Raw genomic sequence first — 11249 nt, forward strand, 5'->3', positions numbered from 1 at the left:
CTCCGACTTACTCCCCTTCATTTAGAAGACATTATCTTTATATAAACTGCCCTTGGTAGACATAGTGTAAAAGAAATGAACACCTCTGCTAAAGATAAAGCATTCTACTATCTTATAGAGTCCACTAACTTACAGGAATACTTTTCATGTTGTAGAACATGTTTGGTGGTACTTAGCTTCACATAGCCACTCTGAAAATCTGCATATATTTAATTTGGAAAGGATCAAACACCAGCACTGACTGCAGAGCTGTAGGGTGCTCTTCAGTTTTATAAGCACTTTAGAACTTCAACAGGACTAGATGATGCACATGGAATCTCTTAAGAGAACCAGACACCAGAGGACCGACTGAGCTTTATCCACAAACGTGCTTTTAAAGATTCTACTCAGACATATTAACTTGCTTATGTATTAGAAATAGCATCCTTTCAAAATACCTGGAGCAGCTCTTTTCATTCCTTTTTTAAAAAAAATTCCTTAAAACGGCAACCTTGTAAAATGGGCCCTGCTACCCCCGTTTTACAGATGGGGAGACAAGCTCGAGAGGATAAATGAGCTGCTCCAAGTGACAGGACTGTGAGGGAACACCTTGGTGTTTGGAGAGTAAAAAAACCCACGAGTAAGATTAAAACAAAAATGCGAATATTTATTTTCTCCATTCTCCTGACTAATTTGAATTACCTTCCACAGCTTCAGATCCAAGTCCACAGATCCTATCTGTAAACTCTAACCAGGATCATATTTTAACTATCACATCTCAGCAGAGTGGGACTTTGCTTTCACATTCTCTCTCACTAGATGTCTCCAAATACCAACTAAAAGGACATTTTCCATCCACAGAAGCAAGCAGCAAGGGTTCAAGGTAAGGTGATGATGTTGAGAAATGTACCAGGATGAAATCTCAACCAGGGGACTAGGAGCTCAAGGCCTCGGGTTTGCAGCTTGGTTCACTTACTTGCCAAATCTCCTGGGTCGTGTGTGTCTCCCTCCCTCCTCCCTCTACCTCCCATTCTCCCTCCCTCCCTCCCCCCATCTCTCCCCCTCTCCCCATCTTTCTTCCTCTCCCTCTCTACATATCTTTATCTAGGAAGCTTGCGATTCAGCTGTCGCCTTTAACCACTCCGTCTAGCGCTCATCCCTCGGGTGCAAATTTCCACCCCAAACCGCCTTGTCCGGCAGGACTCGAAAGTCAAGCCTTCCAGGCGGCGCTGGGTGAGATACACATAGAAATTTAGATTCACGAAAGGAGCACAGTCCCTCGCGGTTGTTAAAAGCCTCGGGGATAGAGGCCTGGCCCCACCGGTAAGGTTGCGGCGGCTCAGAGCCGCGACAGAGCCCCACCCACTCTCCACCTCCACGCCCCCAGGCACCGCCTCCCTCGCCCGCCCAGCAGGAAGTCGCTGCAATAGGAGAGAGAGCGGAGCCGGAAGTCCCGCCCCCCCCGTGAAGGGTGAACGGGCTCGCGTAAGGGTCACTCCGAGCAGGCGGGCTGATTCGCTGCGTGAAGTGCCTCCTTGGGGTGGTGAGTTCTACGCTGCTTGATCCCCCGCGGGCGAGGCGAGCCTCCGGGCGCCAGGACTCGGCACCGGGCCCTCCGCCCCGCCCCCGCCCCCAGTTTGTTGGGTTTCGTGACCCTTTCCTCCCGCGGGCGCCGCGGGGAACCTGGTGCCGGGCGGGCGAGGGCGAGCGGTCGGCTTGCCGGTGGGGCCCGGCGGGCGTGCGTGGTGCAATGTGGCCCCGGGCGGTCGCCGACTCCGCGCGCCTCGCGCTCCTCTTCTGCACACCTGGGTAGCTCTCCTGGCCCTGCTGGGTCACTTTGACCCCGTGTACTTATTTGTAGAGCAGTCTGGTTCGAACGGCAACCTTGTAAAATGGGCCCTGCTTACCCCCGTTTTACGGGTGGGGAGACAAGCTCGAGAGGATGAAGGAGCTGCTCCGAGTGACAGGACTGTGAGGGAGCCGTAGTTGTAGCCCGGGCTTCGTGAGACCAAGCCGCCGCCGGGCTGGGGGCCCAGTTTCACAGTGTAGGAGACGAGTGGTCTCAAGGTGTCGTTAACTTAGAACTGATGGATTTCAGCTGCGTCGTTAAAATCCCGCGGTAGAACTTGTGAGAAAGGGGGGATGGGAAGGAACGAGAGTGTTAGTGCCTTGCCTTCTCTGAAACGACAAGTGCCTCGTTAACATCAACTGTTGTTTTGGCCGACAGCTTGAGCCCACTAGGAATGGCAGCCCCGTCTATGAAAGAAAGACAGGCTTGCTGGGGAGCCCGGGATGAATACTGGAAGTGTTTAGATGAGAACACAGAGGACGCTTCTCAGTGCAAGAAGTTAAGAAGCTCATTTGAATCCAGTTGTCCCCAGCAGTGGGTAAGGCACGCTCGGATGGGTTTCTGTTCGCTGTTCAAATGCATAGAGCTTACAGTGTGCGTCGTAGGCTGGGAGATGAAGCACCGGCGTGGGCGGCACCTCAGATCTAGCCTGTGTGAGCAGCAGAGAAACCCCTGCCTGGTAATCCGACTTTGTTTTATGTTCTTCTATCAGGCAGACATTTGGGAAATGTCACCTGATGCTTTAAAGATCACTGGAAACCTGTAAGTAACCCAACAATTCCAACCCGCTAAGTTGGTCGATTTCTCCAGGATCTTAAGAACACTATTTAATCTTGGGCAAGAGTTGGCCAACTCATTGGCCTAGAGCTGCTATCAGAATTAAAGCATTCCCTGTTGCCCACCCAAAATCATATGGTCATTTACTCAAAATATGAGAATAGTTCAGGAAGTAGGAGGATGTTCGGGTGATGGGTTCAGTCACCAGCTGCCCCAGATGCCTCCCTGACAGTTTTCCTGCCGTGTGCTGCCTGGCCCTAGTCTGGGAGTGGGCTGGAAAAGGAAAGGAACGTTGAGCTCAGTAAATTGTCCTGTCTTAAGTGCCTGACCCTCCTATATCAGTATCCTTTCAGATGGGTGGTTTGCTCGCAGTTTCTGGAGGAGGCATCTTCAGGTCAGGGCATTGAAATAACTTGCTCAGTATTGGTCAGTAAGTGGCAGAACTGTCATTCTAAGTCAGGCTCAGCTGGCTGATGGAAGCTCTGAACCTGAATTTGTGCTTTCCCACTCCATCATGCTGCTGCAAGTATACCAGACAGCTGTGAGAACAGCTCATCTTAGAGAGGACGTGGTTTAGGGTCTTCCCTGTCACACCCCCCATTTTTAGATGAGGAGCCGGAGGTGTGCAGGAGACCGCACTAGAAGGGTGGGCTCACAGCAGGAGGGCTGGGCTGGGAGTGAATGCAGTCGGGAGAACGTGCTTTAGATGAACTCTTCACCTGTCAAACCAGCAGAATGCAACCTATCTCGTGGGATTCCTGTGAAGACTCCGTGTCTAACTTGACATATAAATAGAAACATGATCAATGTGGGGTTTTGTGATTGGATTGTGTAATGATTTAGGCAAAAAATATTATACATCCCTGGTTTTCCCGTGAGGACTGATGCACCAAGAGTAACTCTTGGTTTAAGAAGTAGGTGGAGAATGTGGGAGCTTGGGCTGCCTCAGACCTGGGTCCGTTAGGGTCCTGCTACCTTTCCTGCCTGTGGTGTCCCCTTCTCACTGGGCTCTCTGGCCCTGTGGTCACCGAGAACAGGGCAGGAACTCTGGGGGCCTGCGTGTTGGTGGGGTCTGTTCTCACCCTACCCCCGCATTTTCTCAGGAGAATTTTGTCCCTGGGAGACCTGTTTTTTTTTTTTTTTTTTTTGACAGGAAAATCATGGTTTTTGATTTTCCACTCAGGTGACATGTGATAATCAGGTGGAGATTTTTTTAAAGAGCTGTGTCCCAGACCTCACCTCAGATTGACTGAATGTCTGGAGATAGAACCCGAGCTTTGGAAACAGCTCTGACTCTACAGGTGACCCCGATAACCGTGGCTGGGAACCCCCGTCTTAGCCCCTTTGGAAAGTCACGCTTCCGTCCTGTTTTTATCCCCCCCCAACCCCTCTCCTCGGAAAGCCACTGCTTTCGCTCCAGCCTGGTGATTAGCAGCCCCTCCCACTCCCCTTCTTTCGGGGCAGCTTCTGTTCTCGGCGTCCTAAGGGGCTGCTGCTTTCTTCTCTGTCCCTCCCACTGGGAGCCTGGCTGAGGGCCAGCCCACTCTCCAGGTTACTGTGTCCTGCTCGCAGCTCATTTACTGAGTATGTGCTCCGGGCACTTCACATGTGCCCTCCACCTCCGCTCTTCTCGGGCACCTAGTTTTGCAGACAAGGACACGGGCGCATTGAAACTAAGTCACCTGTAAGCGGAGAAGCTGGATTTGAGCTCGGGAGCGTTGAGTCCAGACCCCATGCTTTTCCCTTCTCCACATTCTCCTTCCTGTGCCTGTCATGCAAGAACAGGATCCATGAAAATAGCCTGCACAAGCCTCATGGTGTCCTAGAAACTTAGTCATAAGTGTAGTCTATTTAAATACAGAAGCCCGATCTCCTTGGGTGCCTCTGAGTCCCTGCCCTAGTTTCCTCCTGCTCGGCTAGCGGCCACGCCTGGTACAGAGCTGTCCTGTGCGGCTGTTCATGCCAATGGTCTGCTGTGCTGTTCGCGCTCCCAAGGCATTCTGGTCTCAGGTGTTGATGCCCCGTCCGCAGCTCCAGCCTGGCCCTTTCTCCAACTCCAGAGGCACCTGTTGAGCTGTCTCAACAGGTTTAGATGTTCACAGGACCAACCTTGACCTCTGCATATACAAGTCTGAACTCTTCCCCATCCCGTACCCAGCAGGCCTCTCCTCCCATTACTCAGTGAAAGACACCGGCAAAAACACAGCCCCAGAGCCCAGGGCCTCAGCCTTCATTGCGGGGCTTGCTTGATGAGCATCCTCAGCAGGGAAGTGGGACAACACAACAGCCCTCCAGTGGCGGCAGGTCCAGTGTGTTTAAGGAACAGCGAGGAGAGGGGGGCGGACGTCCGGGTCAGAGAGGGATGGGAGGCCAGGCGCGGTGGCGTTTACTCTGAGTGCTACAGGAAGCCACTGGAGAGTTTTGAGTTCCACAGGAAGGAGAGCTGCGAGGATACAGAGGGAGTCTGTGAATACGTGGTGGGCTCAGGCTGTCAGCAACAGGGTCCTACAGGGCGAGGGAAGAGGTGGCTGCTCAGAATTGGGATTACGGAAAAGCTGTATTCATCGGGAAGGCCACGGCCGACGCTTTGATCCTGGGAGCGAGACAGGTCGGAGGACGAGACCACTGAAGAGGCCAGGGAGCCGAGAGGCCTGACCGCGTGGACAGCCACCCAGGCTTTAGGACAGGAGTACTGGTGGAGAAGGGGGCACAGGCTGCCGAGCGCTAGCCGACCCCACCAGAGGAGGGAGGGGGGTGGCGTAGCGGACTCTTCCAGTTGACTTCAGCATCTGACGGTGTTGTGTTGCCAACCCTTGTGTTCCTCGGCAGGGCTGTTCGCGCTCAGCCTGCTCCCTCCCCACCTGTGTGCTCTGCTCAGGGATTGCCTGTTGACGTCTTCCCCGGTAGCCAGAGACGAGAAACGGAAAGATTTTTCCAGAGCCGTGTGAGAAGGTGGGGAAGCCCATGGGGGAAGGGGGTCAGAAAAGGAAGTATCCCTTGGGTCTGTTCTGTGTGAGGCATTTTTTATTAGCTTTAATTTTCATTCCATCTTCTGAGTACTTTTGTGTCCGTTTTACACAGTAGGAACCAAGGCTCAGGTGAAGTGACTTGTTCAAGGTCAGCTAAGCAGCAAGTACACCTTTGTTACATACAAACTAAAATGCTGGGTGTCACCAGAACGAATGACTCTTCTCCGACGCTTTGCTGCTTTTATGGCGCTCATCAGCCTAACCTATGTGACAGGCCGACTGAAAGTCTCCTGTTGGTTCATTGCTGAGGAGGGAGCAGGGTTGAGATCCATCAATCATTCCAGCATCATCCAAGAGACTTGATCCCAGTATCAATTTCAGAAACCCCAGCGTTTTGGCGTTCGCAGTACTACTGTCTTGCATCTCCTGTAAGCGCGTGGAGGATGCTAGCATCCCACGTACACCGTGCTCCGCACGTGCCCGTTGGCTCGTGAGCCCGGAGAGGGAGAGCGCGGGCCCCCGTGCTGAGGATCCCTGCCTGCTACCTGAGGAGGGAGGGCTGGGGTGGGGAGCGGTTCAGGTGGAGTGCGGTCCCCGCAGAGGCAGGGAAGCATGACGCACGAGAAAGCAGCCCATCCGGGCCCCGGAGCAGCTCTGGATGGCCAGCATTTCCAGGGCCGGTGGCAGATTCAGAACGGACAGACAGGTGGGCAGAGATTAAGCCATGAATGGCCTTGTTTGTCTTGCTGAGGAGTTTGGATGTTGATCTTACAGTCTGTAGGGATGCCCAGAAAGACCCTCCAGCAATGGACACGATCAGATTTGTGTTTTGAAAAGATCCCACTTGGCAGTGGCGTGACCGATGGATTCAGGAGGGGAGAGAAACGAGTTCAAGTCCTGTTACGATAATCCGAGTGAGAAATGAGGGCCTGTAGGGAAGAGGGAGTGGGATCGAAGGCTTTAGGTGGACAGTGGTGCGTTCACTGAAAGGAGTATTAGAGGAGAAACGCGTTTGAAGAGGAGCTTGGTTCGGGCCAAGCTGGGGCCAATGTGCTGGTAGGACATCTACACGGAATTGTCGGTCAGGCAGTTGGGAGATGTGACAGGATCTGTCACAAAGATCCGGACGCCGTCCACTTCTTCCTGTGGCACCTTGTATGCAGAACACCCATCCCAGCCACCGGGGTAAATCTGTAGTCTGGTACCATGGAGACCACACACCAGAGGAGCTGTGGGCATCTCACCGGGCACAGGAAAGGAGTCCTCCGAGGATTTAGGGGTGGGGTGGAAGTACGTAAAAGTGAAATGAAGCCGTGCTTCGAGAAGTTCAAAGCAGGGCTGCAATAAACAGGTCATTGTCAGCTCTGGACTGAGAAGGGCCCCGGGGTCCTATTTTCTTAAAGATATTTGAGATCCTGCTCCTGGGCTGTAAATCAAGGCTGCTTCTTTGTGTTAGGTTGCCTGGGATCCTCCAGGCAAAGGTAGGATGTTTCATTTTTATTGCTGTAACCTCCAAGAGCAAATTTCCGATAGTCTGTGGTTTGAGGACAAGGGTTCTTGGTCAGTATGAAAGCCCTAGTCCCTCAGAGGGGACCGTGAGGACCTTCCATGGCTGTCGTATCCCTGGGAGAAGTGTTAGCTCTGCAGCCGGCTTATCTGTCTCTCATGCCAGCTGCAGATGCAAGTGTACGTGCTCAGTCTAATTTTCACTTAGGCTCCACTGACTAATTTAAGAATTAAATCCTAAGAAAAGCTTTTAACAAAACTAGTGTTTTTTTTCTCCTGACAGTGAAAATGTGTGATGTTCTGCCTTTGCCTTGTCTGCAAAGCAGCACCTATATAGACACTTGACAGTTTTGTTTGTGACCTTGATTTTCTACTGTACTTTTACTGTTTCAGAATATGGGGCTTTAAGATACTTCAGATTCCCTATGGCAAGAGAAGGATATAAATAAGATGAAGTCTTTAATTTACTCAAGTTTTATCCACTCATTCATAGTTTATAAATATAATTTTTAACCATCTGTCACAAATGTGTGTTTCTGGATGAGATAAACTTGATCATAGCTGATGAACTACAAAACTTATTGAACTTAACAGTCGATAAGAAAAACTTGTACAGTGTCTTTAAATCATGAAGTTTTATGGCCTACGAACTCTGAGCCCACACGGCAACGTTCACACGTCCAAGCACAGGAATCTTTCTCGAGGAGAAGGTTCATGGATTACTTGAATTCTCCATAGGCTCTTTAACCCAGAACAGGTTAGGGCTCACTGGTCTACACCATCTTTGGAGACTCTCATACCTTGTATGATTGATTCAGAATGATTCTAGAATACAAATCACTTAGGCCACTTACTCAACTTATATTGAATAATTTGTTACATTTAAATCTGTGCCTTCGTTTAAGCTGTAAAACTTGCCCTTATTTCAAACACTTTTTTCTCAACAGATAAAATATTTTGATAAAAGAAGAGACTACTTAAAGTTCAAAGAAAAATTTGAAGCAGGACAATTCCAGCCTTCAAAAACACCTGCAAAGTCCTAGGCTGCTCCTGAACTTCTCAGAAGGTTTGAATCATGGTAAACAGCGTGACTTGGTCCACATAAACAACTCTTTAAAATGATCAAGTAACAGAGATTCCATCATTCAAACTATGAAGAATCAAAATGGTATGAAAGATGCTTAGTTTTAGTTTAGTAAGGAAGCTATATTTTAAGGAAAATTAAAGCCTATTATAAAAACCCATGTTTTGGTTGGAGTAGTAAGTGAATCTTACAGATGCAAACACAGGCGTACCTTGGAGATTTGCAGGTTCAGTTCCAGATCAGTGCAATAAAGCAAATACCACAGTTCAGTGAGTCAGCTGAGTTTATTTCTCTGTGTCTATAAGAGTTATGTGTACTTTATACTGAAGCCTTAAGTGTGCAATAGCATTAGGTCTCAAAAAACAATGTACATACCTTAAAAAATGCTAACTATCATCTGAGCCTTCAGTGAGCTGGACTTTTGCTGGTGGAGGATCCTGTCTTGATGTGGATGGCTGTGGCCTTTTCTTAAAAGAAATGAAGTTTGCCACAGATTGATTCTCCCTTTCACAAGTGATTTCTCCTACCACCTAGGCTCTTTGACAGCATTTTAGCCACAGAACTTGTTTCGGAATTGGAGTCAGTCTTCTCAAACCCTGCTGCTGCTTTATCAACTAAGCTCATGTCATATTCTAAATCTTTTGCTGCCATTTTGACAGTCTTCACAGCATCCTCACCAGGAGTAGAGTCCATCTCAAGAAACCACTTTCTTTGCTTATCCGTAAGGAACAACTTCTCATCCCTTCAAGTTTGATCACAAGATGGTAGCAGCTCAGTCCTGTCTTCAGGCTTCACTTCTAATTCCAGTTCTCTTGCTGTTTCTGCCGCAGTGACTTCTCCGCTGAGGTCTGCAACCCCTCAGACTCATCCATGGGGTCTGGAATCCACTTCTTCCAAACTCCTGTTAATGGTGATTATTTTCACCTCTTCCCATGACTCCTGCATGTTCTTCATGGCATCTAGAATGGAGCATGCTTTCCAGGCTTACTTTGCCTGGACACATCGGAGGAGGCACCATCTCTGACAATTCTGGTTTTACAAAATATTTTTCTTAAAGAATAAGGCTTGAAAGTCGAAATGACTCCTTGATCCATGGGCTACAGAATGGATGTTGTGTTGGCAGGAATGAAAACCACAATCTGGCGGTCCATCTCCAGAGCTGGTGGCTTAACCAGGTGCATTGCCCACAAGCAGTACTATTTTGAAAGGAATCTTTTTTTTTTTTTTAAGCAGTAGGTCTCAGTAGTGGGTTTAAAATATTCAGTAAACCACGTTGTAAGCGGATGTGCTGTCCTCCAGGCTTTGTTGTTCCATTTCTATAGCACAGACTTTTATTTAAAGTCACCAGCTGCATTAGCCCCTCACAGGACAGGCAGCCTGTCCTTTGGAGACAGACACTTGACTTCTCTCTAGCTGTAAAAGTCTTAGATGGCATCTTGTTCCAAACAAGGCTGTTTTCGCTGCATTGAGAATCTGTTGTTTAGTGTGGCCACCACTGATTAGCTTAGGAGATCTGGATGACTTGCCGTTTTACCTGCCACTTTGATGGTAAGGACATGGCTTCTTTCCTTAAGCCTCATGAACCAACCTCTGCTAGCTTCAGACTTTTCCTTGGTAGCTTCCTTACCGCTCTCAACCTTCACAAAATTGAAGAAGTAGGGCCTTGCTCTGGATTAGGCTTTGGCTTCAGGGACTGTTGTAGCTGGTTTGATCTTCTATCCAGACCACTAAAATTTTCTCCATTATCAGCGATAAGGCTGTTTCACGTTCTTCATGTGTTCAGCGGAGCAGCAGTTTTTTAAAAAAGGTTTTATTTATTAGAGAGCAAACACACGAGTTGGGAGAGGGAGAGGGAGAAGCAGCCTTCCTGCTGAGCGGGGAGCCTGACACGGGGCTTGATCGCAGGCCTCTGGGACCATGATCTGAGGCAGATGCTTAACTGACTGAGCCACCCAGGCGCCCCAGGGGAGTAGCGTTTTCAATTTCCTTCAAGAATTGTTCTTTGCATTCACAATTTGGCTGTGTGGCAAAAGCTGTCTTGGCTTTTGACACGCCTGCTTCACTAAACCCAATCATTTCTGATTTAAAGTGAGACATCGTAGGAATCTTCCTTTCACTTGGAGGCCATTGTAGGGTTATTGGTTGGCCTCATTTCAACATTGTTTAGTCTCGGGGAGCCGGGAGGTCAGAGGACCAGCACTGGCTAGTGGCGCAGCCGGAAGACACAGCATGTACATGTGCCGTCTTACACGGGCCCAGTTCATGCTGCCTCAGAACAGGTAACAGTAGTAACGTCAAAGATCACGGAGCACCGTAATGTAATGTAAGAAGTTTAAAATATTGTTGACAACTACTAAACTGTGACACAGCGACACAAGGTGAGCCAATGGTGTTGGAAATATGGCGCCGAGACTTGCTCAACAGAGCTGCCACAGACCTTCAATTTGTAAAAAATGCAGTCCCTGCAAAGTGCAGTAAAACAAAGTATGCCTCTATCGTTAGATAATGAAGAAAGCAGGTTGCCATTGTCTGTCCTGGGAGTCAGCATTTTAATATAGGCACAAAAAAATAAGGATTGGAAGAAAAAGGTTGAACTTAAAATATACAGGTAAAATAAAGACCATGTATAAAAAAACCAACTAACATCACACTTAATGATACGACAGTAAATGCTCTTTCCCTAAAATCAGTAATGGGGTAAGGATGTCCCACTTCTGTTCAACACTGTGCTGGATTCCTAGCTACTTCACTAAAAAAAGAAAAAGCATACAAATTGGGAAGGAAGAAATGAAACTGACTCTAAACATAATACAACATTTATCAATTAAGTTCACCATTTTACAAGGGCATGGTTCATGGTGTGCCAAGACAATGACAATAGTAATGTCAAAGATCATTAATCACAGATCACAGTAAATATATGACATAGTTTATAAGAATTACCAAAATGACAGAGTAAAACAATGCTGTTGAAAATACTGTGCCAAAAGCCTTGCTCAACACAGAGTTGCCACAAACGTGTGGCAAAGATAACCTCTCTGTAGAAAATCCCAAAGAAATGACAAGCTCCTAGAACTAACTGAAT

General features: G+C 48.5%; 1 protein-coding gene across 2 annotated transcripts; it reads left to right on the top strand.

Annotated features, from left to right (window-relative positions):
* The first annotated feature begins 1438 nt into the window (after nucleotides 1-1438).
* Nucleotides 1439-8428, top strand: COA6 (cytochrome c oxidase assembly factor 6). Of its 2 annotated transcripts, none has more exons than XM_028104454.1 (3): nucleotides 1439-1522; nucleotides 2207-2366; nucleotides 8028-8428. In XM_028104454.1, exons 2-3 carry the CDS (start codon nucleotides 2223-2225, stop codon nucleotides 8121-8123), a joined length of 240 nt encoding a protein of 79 aa, XP_027960255.1. In that variant the 5' UTR covers nucleotides 1439-1522; nucleotides 2207-2222; the 3' UTR covers nucleotides 8124-8428. The 2 variants fall into 2 exon arrangements, with proteins under 2 accessions (XP_027960255.1, XP_027960253.1); XM_028104452.1 differs by lacking the exon at nucleotides 1439-1522 and adding an exon at nucleotides 1730-1788.
* The last annotated feature ends 2821 nt before the right edge of the window (nucleotides 8429-11249 follow it).

The sequence above is a fragment of the Eumetopias jubatus genome, unplaced genomic scaffold (genome assembly GCF_037043125.1).
Source record: "Eumetopias jubatus isolate StellerSeaLion01/CBP00866 unplaced genomic scaffold, mEumJub1_p1.0 scaffold_17, whole genome shotgun sequence".
NCBI classification, from domain to species: Eukaryota; Metazoa; Chordata; class Mammalia; order Carnivora; family Otariidae; genus Eumetopias; species Eumetopias jubatus.